We start from the raw sequence: 25,194 nt of genomic DNA, 5'->3' as shown, positions 1-25,194 counted from the left end.
GGCTACCAGTTGTCTTCCGGGTGAGGTTCAAGGTGTTGGTAATGACCTACAAAGCCCTTCATGGCATGGGTCCAGAATACCTTGGGGAGCACCTGCAGCCGGCGTCAACTTCCCTCCGCCCAGTACGCTCCCACAGAGAGGGCCTCCTCAGGGTGCCACCGGTCAAAGAATGCCGACTGGTGGCCCCCAGGGGGAGGGCGTTCTCTGTGGGTGCACCGGATTTATGGAACCATCTTCCGGTTGAGCTCCGGATGGCACCCGATCTCCGCTCCTTCCGGCGCGATCTTAAAACCCATCTCTTTAAACAAGCTGGCCTGGCCTGATGGGACGGGGTGGGATTTTTATAAACGACTTTAATTTTAAATTTGTATTAATTTTATGGGCATTGTTTAATCATGTTTTAATAATTTTAATTTTTGTATCTAGTTTTTATGTATTGCCCTGTTCACCGCCCTGAGTCCCCTGGGAGAAGGGCGGTATATAAATTAAATAAATAAATAAATAAATAAATAATCTGGTCAGTATATGATCCAGGATGCCTTGGCAGCCCACAAATGAGGTAAACTGGGTATGAATTAACGACAAATTAGCAGGTTATGTGAACCTGAGTGACTAAGTGGAAAATCTGGGCTGAAATTTAACTTATTTATTTGCATGCGATAAAAGGTCCCCTTGAGTTTGCTTGAATGCATGTAAATTCACCACTGCAATAGACTCAGTACTCTTGAGGATACAGCCAGTAAACAGAGTGTGAATTCTGACATAGTCTTAGAATTAACACTTGAAGTCAACTATCAGTGTAAGATATGTTTGGATGCAGCCTTTAGTATGCCATAACTTTGACTCAGTCACAGATATTTAACAGGAGTCTAGATGATCTAACCTTCTGATTACACCTCTGTGGTTCCCTAGAGGTGCATTCACTTTATTTCATCTTTCACAAGTGACATGATACACATCAATCACCATAAAGTCATAGGTCAAAGGAAGAAATGAAATCAATATTGAAGTGCTTTCGAGTAAGATTATTTCTTGACTAGTTTTTGTTTTATGCCAATGAATACCCATAGCCTTTCAGTTTATGTTTTAATCTTTCATCAGACATTAAAACCTCACATTGTTAACAAATAAATCAAAGCTTTCAAGCTCAGCCTTTACATAATGGGGAAGTGTCAAAGTTTATTCAGAAGACTCAAATAATGCAATGGACTTTATTCCCTAGCAAAATGAGACAAATTATGGTCTAAATCAGACATGTCAAACTTGCGACGTCACATGAGTTCGTGCAACGTATCGGGACGGTTTTGCCATTGCCGGCAATAGGGTGGGCGTGGCTTCCGTACGATGCATCCGGCCTGCGGGCCGGCAGTTGACACCCCTGGTCTAAATGAAATATTTTATAACAAAAATATAAATAAGATTAGAAATATTTTCTTTAACACCTATAACTTATTTTTAAGGAAGTAAGATAAAGGCTAAGCAAAAGAGGAGGAGGAAAAAAAACCCAAAGGAGTTTTCTAAAGATGCACAAGTTTGTCGTTGCATATACTTCTCATGAATTAGAGGTGATCCATGAATGTTTTTAATAAATATGAGTCTTCAATCCTCCCTTTGTTGTGTTTTATCACTCAATTGCTCACACCTGTATTGTAAATTGCAGATTGTGACTTGCTAGGTCCCTTGAACTGAAATAGTTACCAAGTTATAAAGTGTAACTACTATTGCCAGATAGATTTAAATCAGTACAGAATATGTTTTATTCATTAAGCCAAGAACTCAGGGCTCTGGGCTGTAGAGGTAGAGCTGAGATGCAGAAATTTTTGAATGTTTCATAAAAGAACACAGGTGACCTGACTAGAAATAAAATCTTTTCTACGATGTTAGCTATAGATGTAGTTGCCTTAGGTACATATTTGCAATGCCCTATCCTGCAGAAAATTTCTCTATATTGTTATTTAAGGCTCAGTTGTTGATTTAGATCACCAATGTTCCACCACTTCGTGGAGGAAGAAATACAAGATAAGATCTTGTTTGGCAATATTTTCTAGGGTAAAAATCAGTTGTACCCACCTACTGCCATTCACAGGAGAGACTCCTATAAAATTAGCAAATTTTGTTAAATGATGTACAGTATTTAATATGATACAGAAAAATCCCTGATAAATAAGAGATACTTTTAAAATGAGTTCTTACTTAGTATTCAACCTGAAATCCAACTTTTGGAGGGAAAAACTGCATATTCTGCCTGGGAGAAATCTGAGAAATAACTACCAGTCAACATCACCTACTTGACATTATTTTTTAGCAATTCACATATAATTAATTGTCAAGTAAGACAGTATTTTCTAGACAAGTAGGCACAATTGCCATTGTGAATCAGAATAAGGTGGTCCTTGGCATTTTGAGTTGTCCATTTATAGTCATGGGACAAAATAAATATTTACAAATGATTCAGTACTGTAATGGATCAAGGATACTCCAGGACTAACAATCAGTATGAAGATCATTTCCATGCCAGTGGAACCCACAGTCAGTTTTCTTTCTCTGGCACCACACCCCAGATTTCACACAGCCCTGAGAATTAAAGATTTCCAGAGGACTTCAAGAACTTATGGTAGCAATTCTTGAAAGGCTTTGATTTCGGCTATGTGTCATGGCTCTCACTTGCTTGAAAAAGATGAAAACTGATGCAAACTGAAGTCTTTATGATTGGGTTTTATAATCCACTTCTGACGACTTGTGGAACAAAAATATCTCAACAGCAAGGGAATCTACCATCTTCAGTTAAGATGCATTTTTTACCGCTTTAAATGAAGAACTCTGTACACTGGAGGCTCAGAGTTCAGGAGTAGTTTCCTGGACCACCCAAGGGAATAACAAAAACAGAGATATCATCTCCAGAGCCCAGTTTGTCGTTGGCCAGCCTCCAGCCACGATCCTTCAGAACCCCTCTGGATCTCATTACCAACTCCTGGGCTGCCATGGTATACCTGGAAGAGGATTAATTAATTACTATTCACATTGAAATGGAAAGAAATCTAACATATTGTTATGAAGTAAGTATTCGTAGGTGCACTATAACCACCTCATCATTTTAAGTGCTTGATTGTGAAGAGGAAGGGGGGAAAAAGAATGGCTTAAAGTTACCCTCTTGAGATTTTAATACAAGCTGGTTGTAGATTCAGCCAGAAAGCTGTTAGGAATAATAGACATAATAGAAACACTTACAGTAAAATGAATTGAACTATTTGGACTTCATTCAGGGGTACCAGAATCCAAATCTCTATAATATCATGAAACAAAATACTTCATTCATTTCAGCAAAGGACATGGCAAGGTGGTAACAGAGGGAACTCCATGTATAGCATAAGCTTGGCAGAAATGTGAGCTATTAAAAGCAGCCATGAATTGCCTCTGTATTTTTACAAAAAGCAGAATCAAAGGCTTATAAGCAAATAAATAATTAAAAATAAACAGTAAGAAGTGTTTCCATTCCATAGTCCTATCCCATATTTGAAAGACTATCCATTTATTAATCTGTTTAAGCTGGAAAGAAACTTCAAGATGGAAAAAAAGTCATGGAAGGTTGCCATCATGAATGGAAGATTGGGAGAAAAATCTGCCTATTTTTTCTTCTCAAAAATGCATTTCCAAAAAGTTGCAATTATATTCATGAGGTCCTAAACATGTGACTAACCCTGAAAATAGTACTGAACAGAATTTGGAATACAGGTAATCCTCAACTTATGAATGTAATTACTTCTAACTGTTGCTAAGTGACTGATCATAAGTCATGATTCTCTCTCCTGTGGAACATTGCGGACTCTAGAAGCCCTCTCTCCCTCCCAGTTTTCAGTTAGTGCTCTATTTATATACAAAATGTAATTGCATCCAGGTTACATAAAATTAATTCAGCATGGTGCCCTGACAGTAAGCAAAACAAAGAGTACAAACTAAGATTGACAGTAAGTGTTTCAGAAAGGACCATTCTAGTCAGTGCACAGTGTCGTCCCCAACACTTGAAAGAAAGGAAATAGAACTCTACTCACCTGCAAGGATCATTGGGCTCATAGCCCATCAATACATCAATGACCACAGTGGCCACCTCTTGATCAGTGGTGACATCCCAGAGGCCATCAGTGCCCAGCACCAGCACATCATCAGGGCAGTGCTCATACTGTGTGAGATCATAAATGTGCACCTGCAGATAAACACGAAGATACAACTTTGTTGCTATGAATTTGCATCGCGAAAAAAGGTACCTAAGGGATCACTATCATTATGAACCTGCCAATTAGAAATGGTAGGAATTCTCAGAGGTTTGAACTTACCAAAAACATGAATGGGCAGAAAGCACTTGAGACTACTGGCTTTTAAAAGCCAAATATTGGAGAAAATGTAACAGATTTGTCCAGACATATTGGCTGATTAATAAAAATGGGAAAAAGACATTTTAATTTTAACTTTCTTTGAAAATCCCTAACGGAACATTGATTCTTCTAAATTTCTCCAAAAGGAAATGTCCAACACTTTCCAGAGGTCATGAATGCCCCATAAAATATCTTTACAATACAAACCTCGGAATTCATCGTTAATTGGTTCTGGGAGGCACAACTAGTACGAAAATGAGTATCAAACAAATTTTTTCCATAAGGAATAATAGAAATTAAATAAAATAAATTCCCAAACTAAAGACAATGCACATTTTTAAGGCAATAAGTAAAAAGATAGAGTTGTATAGCATTACAGAAATAAATCTAAAAGTTAATAAAGTTAATAAATACTAAGATTAAATAAAATAAAAACTTCACTTTACCTATACTGATGAGAAAAAAGAGTGCAACAATACACAAAATGACCACAGAAATTAAGATAAGACTGCAAGTGGGTTTGCCCAGGGCGAAAAGCTACCATATGACTAATGCTGGCGCTTTGTTTCAGCTGAAAGGGTAACTGGACACGAGGCAAGTGACACCAACAAGTTCTAGCTTGCACATTGAGTAGCAAACGGGACAAAAATTTCTCATCAAAATACATTGCGTACCAAATTCAATAAGTTTCAAAGCAGTTGAGTATTAAGGTACTGCTGTATTTATTTTCAACATTTCTATACCGCTTCCTATTCAAAGGAATCCTGAGGTAATTAAGGAATGCACTTTGTAACAGAAAGAGAACACAAATATTCCGATACACTGTCCTTAAAACAAATAAAGGGAAAGCTTATCTTTAAGGCCAGGGAAGGCAACCTTTTTAGACCTGCCTCTCACACCAGGGGTCTACAAGGGGGCATGTCATGGTATCACCAGACTTACTGGCGACCACAGTTTTCAACCAGATTATCTATTTATGGAGGACTTAAATTTCTTCCAACATTAAGCCTTCAATTTTTTGTCCCTGCCTATTTGAGGTCTGGAGGCTAAAATATGTAAATTTGGAAGGTGATATTTGTGTGAAGAGTTGCATTAATCGAGTTCGTTTTTAAATCATGCCCACCTCCAAATATACACGCACACGTACACACACACATGCACCTAGATACAGATACATAGACGCAATGTAAATACAAGTACTCCTCCACTTACAACCACAACTGAGCCCAAAATTTCTGTTGCTAACCAAAACATTTGTTAAGTGAGTTTTGCTCCATTTTACAACCTTTCTTGCCACAGTTGTTAAGTGAATCATTGTAGTTGTTAAGTTAATAACATGTTATTAAGTGAATCTGGCTTCCCCATTGACTTGGCTTATCAGAAGGTCATAAAAGGTGATCGCATGACCTCAGGACACTTCAACAGTCATAAATATGAATCAGTGGCCAAGCATCTGAATTTTGATCATGTGACCATGAGGATCCTACAATGGTCGTAAGTCTGAAAAATGGTCCTAAGTCACTTTTTTCAGTGCCGTTGTAACTTCAAATGGTCACTAAATGAACTGTTGTAAGTTGAGGACTACCTGTATATCTCAAGGTCCAGAACATTAGTTTTTGTTGTGCTCACCTCTGGAACGCAAGATAAGAAAGGCTTAATGTGGATGTTGGAGTTGTAAACTTTGAGATCATGGTCTCCTAAGCCTCGAGTTACCCCAATGGTTGCCATCATTCGAGCCTAATCAGAAAAACAAGTAGCTGATAAGGACTTGATGCATTACGAAGACATTTATTCAATTCCACATTGTTAGAAACAAGATTTGTAAGTGCAAAACTTTGGAAGACTAGATATCTTTCACTGAATTAGTAGTATTTAAAAGACTGAAAAGTTGCTCTATCTAAAAAAAATCAAAGCATCAAAAAGCATTAAGAAACTCAACAGAAGAAAAAATGTGTTTAGATTTGGTCACCATATATTTACTTTATCAAGAATGTTTTTCTTAAGTAACTACTTTCAGATGTACAAAAGTCATTTTGAAAAGCAATATTAGAAATGGCTATTTAAAATTTCATATTAATTCTTAAAGACAAAACTATATATGTCTTCAAGTGTACACTTTCCTTTTAGTTTTCCCATTTATTTTTCTTAATAATTTTTTAAAGTTGCTAGTTTTCCCTCGTTTTCTTTCTTCAGTAAAAAAAATGCAAACAGTCCAAATGCGAGATGCATCTATTTAGTATCAAAACATTAATCCTTTTAAAAAAACCTGTTGACTCTAAAACTGTAACATAAAACTGGCAAGGAATGTCGGCTGGTGGCCCCCAGGGGGAGGGCATTCTCAGTGGGTGCGCCAGCCCTCTGGAACTGCTTGCCAACTGAAATCCGGATGGCCCCCGACCTCCGCACCTTCCGGCGCGACTTAAAAACTTACCTGTTCCAGCAGTCCGGCCTGGCCTGATAGCTCTAATTGGGGTCCCAGTTTGTTTTGTCTATTGTTTTTCAGTATTGTTTCAATCTGTATACCTACCTTACTCTGTACACCGCCCCGAGTCCCTCGGGAGAAGGGCGGTTTATAAAAACAAATAAATAAAATAAATAAATAAATTTATTTAAGTGATACAGATGTGCATAACCTGGTTTCAATTCATTATCCTTCAACCAACCCTCCCCCCCACCCCATGCTCATTTATTCTAAACATTGTCTCTATTCACTGAAAACGAATAGCACGAAGAGTCCCATATTAGCTTTAGTACTTACTTTTTTCCCTTCTCCATACACAAGTGGAAACTTCAGGTCATCTTCTTCTATCCTTTTATATGCCCTAGTTAGAAAAGGAAACATACACAAAGTAAGGTCATGCAGAAGGTTATCATCACCTCAGATATGTTAAATTTATAAAACTACCAATTGCTGAAGGAGAAAATGTCCTGGTGAATCTCTTCTACTCTTAGATAGAAAAAAAGGTTGAAGTCAGCAGTATTTCATTTATCTCCAATAGTGTTGTCACTCCTCGCCAGCCAGTGGATCCAGCAGCTGAGTCTGAGGAATCAGATGAGGAGGAGGGGCCTGGAGTGACATTAGAGTCAGAGGAAGACTCTGAGGAGCTCCAAGACTTACAGTCAGAAGAGGAGCCTGGCCCACTCAGACTGAGACACAGCTGTGCTGGGAGCCTGAGTTGGACAGTGATGAAGAACAGTTGGGACAAGTCCAGGATGCACGAAAGCGCAGGCAAGAGAAGCGAGTAGGACAGAGGAATGCAATGGGGCAGCTCCAAAGGCAAAGGAGAAGGCATTAGGAAGCCACGCCTTGGCTGAATTATAAAAGGGAAGGTGTGGGAAAGTGCTGGTTGCCGAAGGCAACCATTTGTGTTGAGGATCGAGTTTCTGTGGACTGTGTTTGTTTGCCTTGGACACTGTGTGAGAATAAAAGGGGTTGTTTTTTTCTTGAGGTTCCTGCCTGTTTCTTGGAAGAGGGGTTTCTCCTGGTGAGCATAACAAGGACTCACATAGGCTGGGATAGAACAAATATATGTGCACGTAAACACGCATGCAGGTAGTCCTTGCTTAGCAACTGTTCAAAGTTATGATAGATTTCCCCAGAGCTACTTACAACCTTATTTCAAAGTTCCAGCAATCACACATAATGCCCTCCCCCACTCCTGTGATCACGGGATTGAATTTTGGGCATATGGTAACTGGCTCATATTTATGACCTTTTGCAGTGTCCATGGTCACAAGACCATGATTTTTTTTGGTGAGTTTTGCTAGTTACTGGCATTTATTTCGAGCAAAAACTGTCCATTGGGCATTATGGATTTGTTTAACAACTGCAGAATTCACTTAACAACAGCATCATTCACTGAACAGCTACTGTTGTAAAATCAGGCATGGTCACATGGTGACCTGCTTAATGACTGCCATGGCTTATGACCATAATTTCAGGCTTGATTATGGTTGTAAATCAAGGACTATCTGTATGCTGCTTTCCTCCCACTGTTTTCTTAATGAAACTTTTTTTTTAAAAAAAAATCATTGGCAATCTTCCTCAGTCCTTCCTTATATCTAATCTTAATTTCATGACAGAAACAAAGCAAGAGAGGGCTTTTGAACATCTGAATGGCCTATGATGATAGAAACTAAATTATCTTCTTTTTGTAGATTGATAATTGAGAATCAGCATGCTTTATTTCAAATGAAAAGAGAAGTTACCAGCCGTTCATGTTTTGGTCCCTATATAACATCTTTTTCCCCACTTCCTTCTGTTGGATCCTTCGAGGAAACTCAAGGTAGGTAAACTCATTTCCCAGTAATTCAGGCCTCAAATAGCCCTATGAGAGAAAAGAAAAAGCTCAGCTGACAGAATCTTTGGATCTTTTCCCTCAAAGTAACAGAAAGCCAAACTGCCCCCATATTCCACATGTCAGCACTAAATAACAGAATCCCAGAAGGGAACAAACATATGTAGACTAAAGCAGGGACCAATTCCTTAGATGTTAAAATTTACTTAAGGGCCTCTTTTCTCTATGTACTGAACTACTACATATTGTCCAAGTCTAACTGAAAATGGAAGATCAAAGCATTCATTCTAAATACAAGCTAAAGCATGAGTAACTGAACCTGTCTCATGCTCAAATGAGTCATAAGGCCATTTCCAGACTAAAGCAGAAACAGAAGTTGAAACTAATAAGACACATTTTATAAGAAATAGTGGCACACACAAATATTTGACATTGGAGGCAACAAGATTTCAGTTCAGTAGTCCAGATCCTGTTCTCTGCTCGGACAGCTGTCATTTTAATACAAATTCCAATTATGGGAATGTCTCTAACATGTGCATCTGCACATAGACATCTAGCTACCTACTAGCTACTGGTATCAAGGGGAACCCTGCATTTCAAAGATAGGTTTGAAGTTGTTCTTGCTCTAGCTATCCTAGGTTGGTCTTATTCTTCAGAGCTGGTTCCTTCCTTTCCTGTCAATATCACCAAAGAGGCAATTATTTACCAGGCTAGCAATGGAAGGCCAACAGGAAGTGATTAAATCCCACAGTCAGGCAAGAATGGAGCCCAGAGCCAAAAAATAGAAAGATTTAAGAAACATTGGCTCAATTGGATCCTAAGCACATGACCTTTAAGGAGGCAAATTTTACCCCACCTCTCCTGTTGAGTCTGACCAAAAAAAGTCAACGGAAGAGCTAGGCCACATTAAAAACAATATTCCCTATACACCCTAAGAAGCGTAGCAATTGAGGAGTGAGGCCTGGGGAAAAGAAATTCAGGGAAGAAATTGGCAGAACCGGTGTGGTTTTTATTTTCTGCTACAAAAAACACTGCTACTGAAAATTACAACAGGCTTTGCTCTTTCAAGAACTTGGATCACATTGATAAAGCATAATAGACTGTCAGCCTGGCACAACAAATGACTGAAGCTATGAATGGGTTTTGGTATAAAATGAACTGTTTCAGCCTGTGGCAAAATACAAGATGGACTCCCTGTTGCTCAGTTTCTTTACACAGCCAGCTAAAGAGGATCCCTTACCCAAAACTGTTTTCTCTTTTCCAAGGCACTTGGAAGCCATTTCAATAGAATAGCAGATAAGATTCAGTCTGGTGTTTTGCCAAAGAGGTAGAGTTGAAGGCTCAAAACGTGAGCCAGCAACACCTTAAAGCTGTTCACGCTTCATAGATTTTGTCTAACTGTAAATTTGTCTTTCATCCCAGGAAGTAAATACTGTCTAATGTTTTGCATGAATGAGTCCATCTCACTGAACTACAAGGCAATTCCTGTTATATTCAAACAAGCATAAAAATTTAAAGACTGCTCCTTAGAGAGAAAAGAAAATGTGTGTGTATGACTATGACAAGGGTGTTCTCTTACAATTAGTACCTCTGCCCTCTATCACTTCTCACTTTCAGACTAGCCCTAAGCTGCTTTTCTCTTGAAAATACAGTCACAAGATTTTAAAATGCAATGCATCATAATTTCATTTTTAACTGCTATTAAAAGTGAGACCGGGTAAGTAGTTTGCAGCAGACAAGTTAGGGAGAACAGATACTTGAGGACCACTATATTGTTCTTCAACCTTCATCTGGAGCCTACCCTTTTTCTTTGAATATTGTTAAATGTTTTTATTAATTTTATGTAGACAAGCAAAGTATGGCATTATTTTTACTGAACAGAGTTTAAAGCAATTTGGAGATCACTATTCCATAAAGGTAAGAACTCACTCCACCAGGCACCCTGGCCAAAGGAGAAATTTGCAATTGTATGAATTCCAAATTTAAGTCAGTGTTGACCCCTTTGACTGCCTGGACAAGTCAGGCAAGATTTTGGAAGTGATTTACAACTGCCTCATTCCTAGGGCTGAGAGAGTGGCCCAAGGTCATACAATTGGCTTTGTGATTAGAACTCAGAGCCTCCCTGTTTTTAACCCGATATCTTAAGCATTACAACAAACTGGCTACCTTTGTGAGTGCCATTAGGAATGTAAAAAATGGGAGGAGAATTTAACGTTTTTCCTTGTGTGATCTCAGCAACGGAATTTCCCGATGTATAGGGAAATAGGATTTCTGCCAAGGCAATGTGTCTATATTTGCAGGGGAAATGTCCATCACTCTATTCTGTATGAGAAATGCTGCTTGGACTTTTCCTAGTTGTATTTTTTAAAAAAAGTATTAATATTACAAAAAAAGTTGTTTTGAGTTCATCTTTCTGTCATACCTTCATTAAGAGAGTTGGAAATGTGGAAATAAGATAAGATGAGAGTATACATGCATATGTTAACTGCAGTAGCAGGACAAATGGTACAATCTTCGGTTGATTGTAAAATGTCTAAAGTCTCTCAGATTGTCCTGGGGTATTGCAATTTAGTAGAGAGGCTATTATATGTTTTAAGTACTATTTTTGATATATTTATTTGTTCTCTAAGTGCTGTGACTCAACCGAATTGTCAACATAGGAGAAAAAACAAGACTGATTAATGTTCCTTCTTTAATTAATTAATTAATTAATTAATTAAATTAGATAATCAATGTTTTAGAAACAGTATTTCTCAGCAATGGCAAATTTAAGATGTATGGATGTCAACTCCCAGAATTTTCAGCTGGCTGAGGAATTCTGGGAATTAACGTCCATACATCTTAAAAGTTGCCAGTGCTGAGACACACCACTTTATAATAATTACAATTGAGCTCCCACATCTCAACTATTTCTTCAGAGTATTCTGAGATTGGCAGAATTGTGAGTTTCTAGAACTCTATTTTAAAACAGTTTTTATTTTGCAATCAATTATTACAAAACAATATCTTATGGACATCCATGCGGAAGAAAGAGGAGCAAATGTAAAACATACACACATGACATTATCCCACAAATGTCACAACTTATGCACTTGAGTCATATGTCAAGACTCAAGTATCTAATTGAAGTATTTACATGATCAGGTCACTGTGTAGATCATTATTTTGGATTCATTGTAGTTTGCTGCGGTTGCTGCTAATTCTTATACATTATACATTACAGACCTTATACATTATAACGTTGTAAAAATATGCATCTTAAATATCTGTTCAATAAGGAAAATAAATACTAACACAAATTAATAGTATACTGCTCAAAAAAAAGAAAGGGAACACTTAAACAACACAATGTACTGTATTTAATAGTAGGATGTCTTATTTTCTGTTCCCTTTATTTTTTGAGCAGTATATATTGAGAGTCTTCCTTTACCATTTACAATAAATTCACCCACATCATATTCCAAATGGAAATTGAAAATTCCCTAAGCTCCAAAGATGATTGGCATGGTGCATGCTGGATAATGTTGCATAAAGCTTAAATGTAATAACCTTGAGCAAAAGAAGAATTTTGCCTTTACTGGTTTTTCAATTTAGGTTTGCCTTGCAAACCTTATTTCAGTCAACCATGAACCTGATGATCCTGTTTGTACAGAATTGGTTTCTCAAGGATATACCTGCCAAGGTTGTTGTCGGTGGTGATAGATTAAAAGTATATCAGATAGAAAGAAAGTTCTTCCTTACTAAAAACTGTAGCCTTTGCCTCTCTGTCTCTGGAGTAAACTCCCTGGACATTGGAATGATTTCCCCATTACGGATGACAATGGCCCTGCAATGAAACATGCAATGATGACATTAGAGAGAAAGAGAAGAGAGAGATGGCAAAGGAAGTGCAAGCAGCAGATAAACAAGAGGGCAAAGAGAGGCAGGGTTAGGTAAGCACCATCACTGCCATACAGAGAGAGAACCTCTGGGAAGGATATGGCATCTGGGCAAATAATGGCCAGGGATCTACGTTTCCTGATACTTTTAAGGTTTCCTTGCCTGTTTCTTGTTGATGGAAGAGGATAATGTTATGTTACTCCTGAAAGCCCAGAAACCTTCTGATGAGAATTTCCTTCTTTCCCTTTTTCTGGATGAAATTGTTTGCTATGGTTTCACTCTATTTTATTTCTAGATTTTAAAGTTTCCCTACCATATTCTAAAGACCCAAAACAGATTAAAATATTTATTACTGTATGATCCAAATGACTGTACTCTATAAGTAAGCTGAAGGGATTTGCTGATGTCCTTTCAATGAGACTCATGAATAAGTAAACATATCATTCTAGTAGTCGTGCACTTGTGCAGGGAAAATGGGAAGTGGATGAATGGGACCCTCAGACATAGTTACTAAAGACTATTCTCCCCTTGTAGCATGAAGATATATCTAATAATATAAGCTCTGGCTCACATTGGTATAATATGCTAGTTTAGAAACTATAAAGGTCAAGGAAATGCTAGGTAGCCTTTTTCTTTAACATTCCTATTGGGTTAACGCCAAATCCTAGGTGTGACTCAAGAACATCCAGAGAAAACACTGACACAGCATATTGAAAAGGAGCAGCCATAAAGACATATTTAGATGTCCTTATATTCTACAGTAACAGTGAAGACAAATTACTAAGCAGTGTTAGTTACCTGCTCTGAGAGAAAAGATGTTCCTTGTTCAGACAGATAAGGAAGCAAAGAAGGAGAAAAATCAGTCTAAGAAACTAGGGTTCAGAAATGGTGCTGAAAGGATGGAGGAGGATTGTTGAGAAGAAAAGTATGGCCAGAATAATGGGTCACATCATCCAAACCCAAGTGCTTGGATATTCTGATCAAAATATAATGTAAAATATGGATTATCCATACACACATGCACACACGCACACAGGGATTTTATTTTCATCTTTTGACAATGTTAAATATGGAATGTAGCACCTAAAATGATCGCCAAGCCCAGCTATAAACCATTCTTTACAAACTACAATTATCGCTCAGATGTTATGACTAAGCAAAAACAATTAAACAAAATTATGGCTTTATACAATATCTGTTCCAGCATTTTACTGTGCTTCTTGTGTTGGAAGTTTTCATCTTAAACTACCAATATTTCCATATTTGATAATGATCTTTAAGACCCTGATTTAATTCAAAAATTAAAAGAAATTCTAATTGATTTTTCTGACTTGATAAAAAATGTTGATCTCTCTTGAAAAAATAACTTGTCAAAAGTATGTGTGTACTGCTTCCTATTAGCACAAGCTCTCCTCATTTCAATTACCACAATGAGAAATAACACCAGTGTATTTTTCTCTGTCTTGTTATCCACTTGTGTAGCCTTCACCAAATGATACTTTACTTGTAACTCCCATCATCCCCAGATAGTAATGTACACAATACACCTAGAAGCTGTCATTTTGACACAGAGAAGGTGGTATTGTTATTTTCAATTCAGAATCCCAAAGCAGACTACCCAAGAATTTGGATGCAGATAGAAGACTCAATGAGGAAACAGAGCATCTATTAATTAATTCCAAAAGTAATCCAGAAACCTTAATCTAATCAGCATCAATACTTCATTTTGATTAATACTCCAGTAAAACTTATTTTACTGACTTAAGTTATGAACATTTTAAAATCAATAAAGATTCTTTAACAAACACTTAAATTATTATTTCATGAGTACCTAAATATGGCGATACTCTAGATTTAGGACTGAATCACTAAAAACAATTAAAACAGTGGGCAGTGAATCAAGACAGTATCTATAATGAAGACTAAAATAACTTTAATGATTCTTTAATCATCCATACTTTTGAAGGGGTCTCAACAATAGGAGAAATGACATGACTCCCCTAGCTCAGGTTATAACAAAGGGGCTCCATAATTTGGAACTCCAAATGAATAATTTGCAATTCAAAACTCAATTTACCTCTTGCAGCATTCAGGGTATGTTACAAGAACATATTTGTATTCATCAATATTTAATTTTTTCCATCTTAACATTCAGATCACAAAAAAATGTTTTCTGATTTGCTTGGGATCCACAGTTGTGTCATACCCAAATCTTAAGCGAGCTCCATCACTGCTACCACTACACTATCCTTTTGAACACAAGTCTGCTGACTCTTTGGTTGACAATAAGTATAGTCCTTGATTCTGAGGAGTTCTGTCCAACTTTTCTTACTATTGACAGTGACTGCCTTTATTCCGCACAAGTTTTATTAATTTATTATATCCATAGCCCACGTTTTTGCTATAATATTCAAGGCAGCTATTGGATCCTTAATGGTTTCTTATCCACAATTGATCAGAATTAGTTCTGTTTAGCTTTAACATTATAGTATCAGACCATTTCCTGAAAGCAAAATTTGATCTTCTGATCATACACAGTATCACTAGAAACACAGCAGCATACATCTGTTTATAGCTTATTGGATTAGTCCCTGCAGTTTTCTTGACAAAATTTTTGGAAGTGTCTTATTAGTGCCTCCTTCCCAAGGCTGAGAGAAAGTGACTGGCCCAAAGTCACCCAGCTGACTTCATGTCTGAGGCAGGATGAGAACTTAGTCTCTCAGTTTCTAGCCTGATGCAGCAACTATTACACCAAACTGGCTCTCATTAGTTATATACTTATCATTAATACACACTCTCTTAAGGATTGGTCTGTGTGGTATTAACGATACATGAACAGAAGAAAGACAAATATTTAAACTGTTGTTGAAATTTTGTATACATTATAGGTAAAATAATTGACCTTGACCAGAAGGACTCTGATTAAATTCTACCAGGCAGTAAAGAAATGTCATTTTTTGCAATGAATACAGAGTTCTAATTTGTCAGGGAGCCAAAACATTCTCCAGCCCACTTACCTACTATCACCAGCGTTAGCCACATAAAACTTCCCCAGAAGATAAACCACAGCCAGGGCACAACAGCCTCCTGTTGCCTGCCTGGTTACCCGTTCTTGCTCAATTTGATTGTCCTGAAGACAGAAAAGCAAAAGTACAGGTGAAACACGATCTGTCATATCAGAAAAGGAGGCAGAACCCTACTATATGTAATCACAGATCTTCCCCACCTTCCTATATTAATAAACTAGAATGTCCCCAGGAAATAGATACGTAAACAACAGTTGCAGAAACAAGATAGTCAATTAGACATTACCTTCAAATTTCACAATTACAACTTATTATTTATTTATTTATTTATGCATTGACAAATTCTTATTTCATCTATCAAAAGTCTATCTTAAATAGACAAATGACATCGTATTTGCACTATTTATTTATTTATTTATTTATTTATTTATTTATTTATTTATTTATTTAATACTATTTCTATACCGCCCTTCTCCCGAAGGACTCAGGGCGGTGAACAGGGCAAGAATAAAAAATACAAATTACAAAAGTTAAAACAAGATTAAATAAATGCCCACATACTAAAATACATCTTTAAAACCAAATAAAATAACAATAGCAACCCCCTCCCCAATCCCCTCATCAGGCCAGGCCAGCTTGTTCAAAAAAGTATGCTATACTAGCATCTGATTTATCTTAATCATTTACACCAAGTTCATTCTTTGTTAGAGCAGAGGCCCTTAATCACAATCAGTACAAAAGTTTCAACTATGGCTTTATCTGATTTACAAAACTGTACAAATGATTAGTATAGTGGGCAATTGCAGTCATTAATCCTCCAGGAAAATAAAATGATAAGCAAAAACAGTTATAAATAGGAACTGTTCCTGCAGCAACATTTCCAATGTTCCTTTTTCCCCATCCACACAGATGCACAAAGACTTTTTTTTAAAGAAGAATATACCTCATATTATGGGTGGCTATGTTTTGCCATCATCTGTAATGTATTTTTCAGTGTCATGCCTTTAGAATGGTGGTTAATCTGTGACTCACTGTTTGCCAAAGGTCTAAATTAATTGGTAACTTAATCTTTTGTCTGTTAGGACTTATCAGTTAACCTGGACTGAAATATGGGAAAGGGAAACAATACTAATCAAAAGAAAGCTAATTAGCAAGCACAGTTCAAATATCTGAGGAAACAAACAAAAAGAAAAAATACCCCTACCTTAGTAAATATCTCTATATAATTTGATGAAGAGGTGGGGAATCACCAATAACATTTCAGTACCTATACTAAATTATAGTTTACAAGATTCTCTAGGGAAGCCATGACAATGAACTGGTATATGAATGCTATATGTTGACAATGTGTCTTTTTCTGTGTATTTTATTCCCCTGAGCAGCATCAAAGACAAGATCTCAAGCTGTGCTACAGAAAAACAGAACAGGCTCTGCTCAGGATCTGCAGCTAGGTAAGCAAATATCTAGTCAGCCAAAAATAGTCATGGGTCACGGTGTCAGTGCCTTAACTGCAAAAGGAAGTGAATGCATATTTTGGGTGGGAGACAGGCAGGCAGGATTGGAACACATCCCTGACCTCCAACTTACATGTCCTTCAGTGGCTAGGGGGCTGTGTGTGTTAATATAAATCTGTTAGTAGTTTAATTGAGTTTATTTGATTCTGAATATCCTTCACCTGTTTAAATCTATGAGACAGGCTACATCATATATACCCAAGGCCCCCTGCCTTCTTGCAAGGTCAAGATTTTGTTTGTTTGTTTACCCTGGCTCTCCTATCTCTGAATACAACGTATCCATTTCACTCCACTTCTGATACAGAATCAGGCATCAATTACAAGGAAGTGCTACCTCAATAAGATAACCACATGTCTAGCAGGCAGCTTACATGTATTCCAAAGTCTGTGCCAAGACAGGAAATTGTTTGTAATCCTGTATCATGGGAGCAGCCTGCCTTCTCCAGCCCATTTTTGTTCTACTTACTTACCATCTGCTTGAATGCATTTTCAATGGCTCCCACTACTAAACTTTCATGGAAAACCATCTTTTCCATATGGAAGCGTGGCAAGGCATTGTTTGGGACCTCTCTGTCTTCTGCCAGAGGAGCTTTGTTTGGTTCGGTGAGAACTGTCCTGGGTCCCTCTTGTAGGCAAATTGGTGGAGGAGAAGAATCTTGTAAGATTTCCACCAAGTCTCGGAGTTGGTCACGAATATGGAAATGAAGCAGTTTGGATGCCATAATTGCAGCTCCACTTCCAGCATGTCCATCAAACAAACCCCAGTAGTAGAAATACAGACCTTTGCTGCTCTGCAGAGAGATTGGAGAGAATTATTCTGAAGTAATGTCAAAAGAAAGGAAAGTCAAGTTTAAAAAAGTAAAACTGATGAAGCAGCACTTTGGTGAAATTCTGCAAGCTTTGCGGTTTGTGACGGAAACAACATTCAGCACCTTCTCAGCCAGCTATCAATTTAACCAAACTGCTACCAGTTCAAGGATGTCCTAATTCCTGGAGATTATTTTACTGCAAAGGGAGAAGAAAGGACAGAAAAGGTGATGAAGTAGCAAGGTGATGAAATTTTTGCCTCCGAGCAATGCAGTAGGTATCCTATTCACCCAGTGCTCACATAGTTCACAGGTATTATTTTAAACACCAGCTGCAATAATTCCTGTGATTATAGTGGATGGGAAAGTTTGTGGAAGCCACTGGTTCACAATTCCACTTCATCAAGTAAACAATGGTTGCCAACTCAGGTAAGACCTATGAAGTAACAACTATTTTGTGTGATCATTACTATTAAGCAGCAACTGGGAATCAAACAGTCCTGCTCTAAGCTGGAATAAGTTCACATAATGCAGTAAACTATGATTTAGCAATGGTTGAAACTATTACCTGGGTTAAATCATTATGAACCCATAAACAATGGCTTGTTTAACCATGATTTACTGAATAATCCATAATAAACTACATTTTAACTGCAAAGCCAAAAACTATTAGTTATAAGTTAAAACAATTGGACTCATGCAACATAGTAAACCAAAATCAAATAAACTACATTACGGGTTGAGACACAGCTGTAGAAGAAGCTCTGGTCATCCAGTTGCTCACCACTCACTTCTGACTCTCCAGAGATTCCCTTGGGGCCTGGGTTATTTCTCAGGCTGTTTCTTTTTTCAACGAAGACGGCTTCACAACAAGCTTGATCCTCATTATGCTGGCTTTTACCAGCATTTATCACTCTGTTCAGGAAAGAGAAAAACAAACCATCATAATCTGGACTTAACAATATGAGTTTGATTTGATTGGCCAACTTCCCTTGATCTCAGATTCACCTTGCATAAAGATTGACCACAAATGGGGACAAATGATTCCATTGCTGCTGTTTTTAGTAAACAGAAGCAATTTGAAAGAGGACCTGCCATAGCCATCAAGTCTGGGGTTTTTTTAACCTAAACCCCAGACCTGTTGAGCTAAGTGGCTTCATTTTACCTGTAGTCAATGAATGGCTTCTAATGTCTGATTGACCAGCATAGGACCTACACACCATGAAAAGTGACACCTCTAAACCTATTTCATCAAGTTTATTAATCTCATACTGCCTTCTTTGCTATCCAAACAAAATTCATGGTTTCAAGCTTTGTTCAAGCCCTTGGGGGCAACCGTTGTTTCTGATGAAAGAACCTGACAGAGGACCTCAAAGCAGCAAATCATGTCTGGCAGAAAACTGCCAAACAAAATGAACTTAAACTTTTTATCTTTGTTTTTCTTCAACTTTGCTACTTCACATCATTGCAAAACATAGCTTGGCAGCAGGAAGTTGTAGAAACATAAAACAGGAAACATTTTCCGGGCAGGAATTTGTAACAGTACAGTTTGCAAAGCACAAATAGTATACATTATGATGTTGAGGATGCAGTTAGTACAGAACTCAGGAGAGTTTCCAAATAACCTTGACAAGCACTTCCCCTCCCTTCTCCACCACCATGTGATGATAGGAAAACCTTCAATACGCTTCCAACAAATTTTTAAAAAGCATTAAGAAGCTAAGAACTATTGTAAGTTACAGTCTGTTGCAGGGGGCATCAGCTACAACTGTGCAAAGTCTCATTCCTTTTATGCCTGTCATGCATATTAAAAGGAGGCAAAACTTTGCATGTAAAAGTCATTACCTCCCACATCCGTACTCTACATATACATTTAGACAAATGCATATGTGCACAAACACATTCCTTTTCATGTGTTTCAAACCAATTAAATGTGTATAAAGAGCATTTAGGCCTAGCTTAACATCGGCAGACATGCTACATTATGGGATTTCTAACATCTGATTTCAGTGTTTGGTTGGAGCCCATCTTTTTATGTCAAATATGCAAATAAACTACAAGGTGTCCATTTTTCAGCCAGTTACTGCAACTATATCAAAACACCATGAGAGTTTTGATCTGCAGTAATTAAAAGGCAAAAGTAGCCCTCTTCAGGTGGTCTTTCTCTCTTTCACATGCTTATATGAAAAGTAAACAGCACGGGAGAGAATTTTATATTGTGCAGTATAAGAATAATCACAATATTGTATCCAAGTTCGGTTTATTACTAGTTTTTCCGGTTTTGTTGTAGCAGAAAATTTATACTTTTTCTGATCTAAAGTTCTGCATGTGTATATTTATATTAAGAAAGAAAAAAAGAAAGAAAGAAAGAAAGAAAGAAAGAAAAGAGAAAGATTTCAGCAGTTGAGAAACAATTGCAAACTTGCTTGGGACAAGGTGGGATCAACAGAAACTGTGTATTACGACTTTTTGCACTGCAAATATGTGGACACTTATTATCCTAGGTTTGTCCACAGTCCAACTTTCCTGTCTTTCTTTTCTTTTAAAAGCTATTAGTTTTGTCTTTAAGTAGCCATATTTAAAGTGTCTAATCTGAAAGTTTACAATAGCTATTTTTGCTATTTAGTGCTGATGGTCAAACCTAAACACATTCAGTTGGAAGCAGAGTTTAGTCTAATTCCAAACTGCAATACCAGGACTTATTACAATATAGAAGTGTTCCAGGTCAAGTGGTTTGGATTCAGGAATGCCTGAATACACAGAAAGTAGTTGAAATGCAAATATGGATATTTATGCAAACTTATTGATTATGAAAACACAGTTGATCAAGGAAAGCATGGGAATTATTAGGTATATTGAAAACAATAAGACTGGATAACTGAGCTGTATGCATTATGAAGAATTTATGTTGGAAGCAAAATAATTTCAACTATTGTGTGGAATTCAGCAAGAGTGTTCATTGTCACCCTTGCACTTCAATGTGCATTCAGAAGCTATATCCAATGAATATTTATAAGAACAGTAAGAAAGTGTAAACTTTAATATCCCAGTTATGTTTTATTCAGATTATTTTTCTATTTAGTAAATAGAGAACAATGTTTATAAAGTTTACTTAGTCAAGTGTATCAATCAAGTAAATCTTGCAGGCTAAATACAAAACAGAACAAAAAAAATTGATCCCTCAACAAGCTATCATACAAACAGGACAACTTGAGAGGGTGAGATATTATAAATACCTAGGCTGTATTCTGACTGACAGATGGGATCATAGCATGGAAATAAAGAGCAAGACTGAACAGGTGAGAGTAGCTTGTTGAAAAATAAGTAACTAGCTTGCTGCCGGAATTTAAGATTGGAACTTTGTTGGCAGATTGTATGCTGTAATGTCTTGCCAGTTCTTTTGTAGGAGCCAAATCACAAACAGGGTAAGTGAAACCTTTGAAATGTGGATTTATAGATTATAGAATTAGTGCGTAACCTAATGAGGCCGGCTGTCCTCCAAAGCATATGCAAAGACAGGGAAAGTGTGAATACCAACAAGAAAAGAAAATGTTCTACTGAGATCAGATGATACATAACGAGAAATATCAGCTCAATGAATTATACAAGGAAAGCTGCAAAGGAAATGTAGTATTGTATGATGAGCCATATCCTGGTTGAAATATCTCTACATGTGGGTTAGCCCAAGTAAATATATCCTTGTTTCAGATGGTAAAACTAAAGCTACAAATAGCATTGATAAGTCTGCAGTAGGAGGTGGCACTATAGGAAGAACTAGAAGTACTTCTTAACTCAGTGACTGGATTGGAAATCAAAGTCTTATAGAGTTGGCAGTGACCATTTAAGTCAATGGATCTCAATCTCAACAACTTTAAGATACCTTAAAGTTGCTGAAATTGAGAAACACTGATTTAGGTAATCCAGTCCAACTGCCTCCTCTCTAGAGGAATCCAGACACATCCAAAGAAAGACCTTCATCTCTCTAGGCACATGTTTCCACAGTCCAACTATTCTTAGTGATAGAAAGCTTTTTCTAAGATTCAATCAGAATCTGCCTTTGTATTTTAAACCCATTACAGTATTCCACAGTATGGAAACAGGTCCTGAACATCTTCTATGTAGCATTCTTTGCCAACATTCAAACAAAACATACTATGCCTTGTTGCATGAATTTGGCCAATGGCAGTTTTTTCCTGTATAAATTATTTCATTAAACTGAGTAGAAAAAATTTCTACAATTTTAACAATAACACCAATTTATGTTAATACATTCTTCAAGAGGAAAGAAACTTCAGTTTGTTGTTATTCATTATTCAGTTAAAAACAAGGAATGAGAATCTGCTCACCACAAAAAAGGAAAAAGCTTGCAGGAATAGCATAAGAAACAGAGGAGAGGATATACTCCTAGGAGGTCAAGGAAATTATATTTAGAACTTGATATTATTATCTCAGGACTGAGTCCTAGTAACCTTAAAACTAAGACAGCCTATCCTGCTAAACAAAAGCAAGCTGAAGACAGGGCACACAGCATGAAGCCATAAGAAAAGTGAGATATTAAATCAACTGGAAAGTAAAAGACTAATTACCATTTGCAAGTAAAATAAATGGAGAAAGAGCCAAAAAGAAAAAAAAACATCTGTTTAAGGCCATTTCAATATTTCTAAAAGAACACAACATGAATTTAGCAGTCTTGATTAAAATGCACATGTTACAATTTTTCTGGCAAGACTTTTGCCTCTTTACCAGCCAGATAACAGCTTTTCAAATTTCCCTGCCAAGAAAAGAAGCATTTGCTGAACATCTACCCACAAATTAGCTGATGAAAAATAGGGATCTTTCTCACAATAAAACATTAAATTTTCAGACACCCACAGAAGGCACACAATTGCCTTGAATGTCTATTTTTTAAAAAAGTCATTTGCTATTTTTGGATCCTCTGCATGTTTGTGGCTGCAACTGGAAGATAGAAACTCCATCTAGTTTTGCATGTCGTGACTCCCAATGTGACATTTTTTTACCATCTCTGCAGACAACTATGATAGAGGTGAATGAAGACAAATGCCTTCTGTTTTTTTTTTAAAAATTCAACAATAGCCATAAGGGATGCATAATGTTTGGTTTGTGCACATTTGGTTGTTTGAACAGGCCGGCCTGGACTGAGGGATTGGATTTTTAGAGTTATATTTTAAAAATTTTAAATTTTAGAATGTATTTATTACTTAGGGCTATTGATTTAATCTTATTTTAATTTTTATATCTTGTGTGTTGTTAGTGTTTTTTGCCCTGTACACCGCCCCAAGTCCTTGGAGAGGGGCGGTATATAAATCTAATAAAATAAATAAAAATAAATAAAATTAACATAGGAAGGGCAAGAAAATACTTTTTTTCTCTTTAACATATTTCATGAGTATTCTGAAGTAAGAATATATGTAAAAGAAAATCTTAGCTATATATACATAACACACTAAGCCTCTGTTTTGCATAATCATGCAACTAAACCAAATTAGCCAGCTTTATTTATTTATGAAAGTATATTTATAAATAAATATAAATTTATTATTTATATCTCACCAGAATCAGGGTTGTTTTTTTTTAAGAAAAACACCCAATAGCTGAAGTGGTTTACAATATTAACTTTCTACCTATACTTGAAAGATAACTGTTAAAAACTGCAGGAATACGTATCTTAAGGTTGTAAAGGTTATTAACACCATAAGGGTCATTACCAGATAAATTCTATTTGGCTGCAAAAAGTTCGCCTGGATTTTTTGCAGTCTAGATCTGACAGCACCAGCTTTTTTTTCCTAGAATGTGGATAAGAGGCTCAATGGCTATGTTGGAAGTGGAAAGAAACCAACGATTTGGTCTCTCCATCTTTCTTTCCCATCTAAATTCCCTCGCCTTATCTTCAGGCTGCTTAAGGTGAGGGAAGAACTGAGGAGATTCGATTGGTTATCCTAGGACGGGGGTCGGCAACCTCGGCTCTTTTATGACTCGTGGACTTCAACTCCCAGAATTCCTGAGCCAGCATAGCTGGCTCAGGAATTCTGGGAGTTGAAGTCCACGAGTCATAAAAGAGCCGAGGTTGCCGACCCGTCCTAGGAGCTCATCCACCTAACGGTGCGGTTTAACACCCGCCCTTGTCCTTGGAGACTAACGATTTACTAGCCGTTTAAAAGAGAAATCTCGTAGCAGCTCCGGAGCGGTCCGCATGAATGACCAAAGCAGCGGCTGGAAACCGAGCGCGTCACGCACACAACTACTTTGCTTTTCCCAGCCCTACTTGAAGAGGGAAGCGAAATCTTCCCTCTTTTAAAGCAAGAGCGGAGGCTACAGGCTTAACTCTCCCTCGATGTCGGCGATAAAATTAAAACCTCCGCCGAATCCCCTATGGCAGGGGTCTTCAAAACTTGGCCCTTTTATGACTTGTGGACTTCAACTCCCAGAATTCCTCAGCCAGCTTTGCTGGCTGAGGAATTCTGGGAATTGAAGTCCACAAGTCATAAAAGGGCCAAGTTTGAAGACCCCTGCCCTATGGGATTCGGCCATTCGGTCCGGGCACGACGAAGGGGGAAAACAAACGTCTTCCTATCAACTGCACTACTACCACTGTCGCATAGAAACGGGCAAACCAGAGCAGGTCCGATTTCACTAATCGATCGGTTCTCTCTTCCCCGTCCCCACCCCGAATTTCCTTAGCTCCAATTCGAAAAACAGAACAATAAGGGCGGGCTCGATGCTCAAGCGCGTACACTCTGTGCATGCTCGGAGGCGCCGTTTTTGTCAGCCGCTTTCAAGCTAGTCCTCGCAGATTCACTCGGACCAAGCCAGCCCTCCGGCCCCCGCCTCCGCTCTGGAAAGAAAGCGTCCTTCCACCCCAACCCAAAAGCGCCTACAGGGTTCCCTCCCTCCCTCCGCCGCCACCGGCCGCTCTCGCTCGCCTACTCGGCGTAGCCGGTGCTCCAGGGCAGGCGACGGCGACTCTCGCGGGGGCTCTGGATGGCTCTGCCCGTGTGGTCGTCGGCCAGCAGAAGTTCCTCTGGCGTCAGCTTCAGAAAAGCCGGTCTGGAGAAGCTGCCGCCGGGCGCCTCACGGCAGGAGCTGCTCGTGTTGGGAATGGAGGGGGCGGCAGCGGGGACGGCAATGCTGGGCCCGACAGCCTCGGACAGAACGGGCGGGGACGCGGCGGTTGAGGCGCCGGCGCCGGCAGCGGGCGAGGCGTGCTGCGCATTGCGAGGGCTTCCTCCGCCTCCGAGACCCCCGACTAGTTGCGCCATGGCTGAACGAACTCTGCCCAACAT

The 25,194-nt window shown here is 38.0% G+C and overlaps 1 protein-coding gene across 1 annotated transcript; it reads right to left on the bottom strand.

Annotated features, from left to right (window-relative positions):
* Positions 1-1,159: 1,159 nt before the first annotated feature.
* PPM1J (protein phosphatase, Mg2+/Mn2+ dependent 1J) lies at positions 1,160-25,194 on the bottom strand (the record flags this gene model as incomplete). Its single annotated transcript, XM_083357662.1, has 10 exons — positions 1,160-2,990; positions 4,050-4,201; positions 6,000-6,107; positions 7,129-7,192; positions 8,580-8,698; positions 12,410-12,494; positions 15,565-15,677; positions 17,558-17,878; positions 18,685-18,808; positions 24,839-25,194. 10 exons carry the CDS (start codon positions 25,192-25,194, stop codon positions 2,843-2,845), a joined length of 1,590 nt encoding a protein of 529 aa, XP_083213788.1. The 3' UTR covers positions 1,160-2,842.

The sequence above is a fragment of the Vipera ursinii genome, assembly GCF_947247035.1.
Source record: "Vipera ursinii genome assembly, chromosome: 3".
Classification (NCBI taxonomy): domain Eukaryota; kingdom Metazoa; phylum Chordata; class Lepidosauria; order Squamata; family Viperidae; genus Vipera; species Vipera ursinii.
The sequence above is the reverse complement of the archived record's forward strand: the minus strand, read 5'-3'. Positions and strand labels throughout refer to the sequence as shown.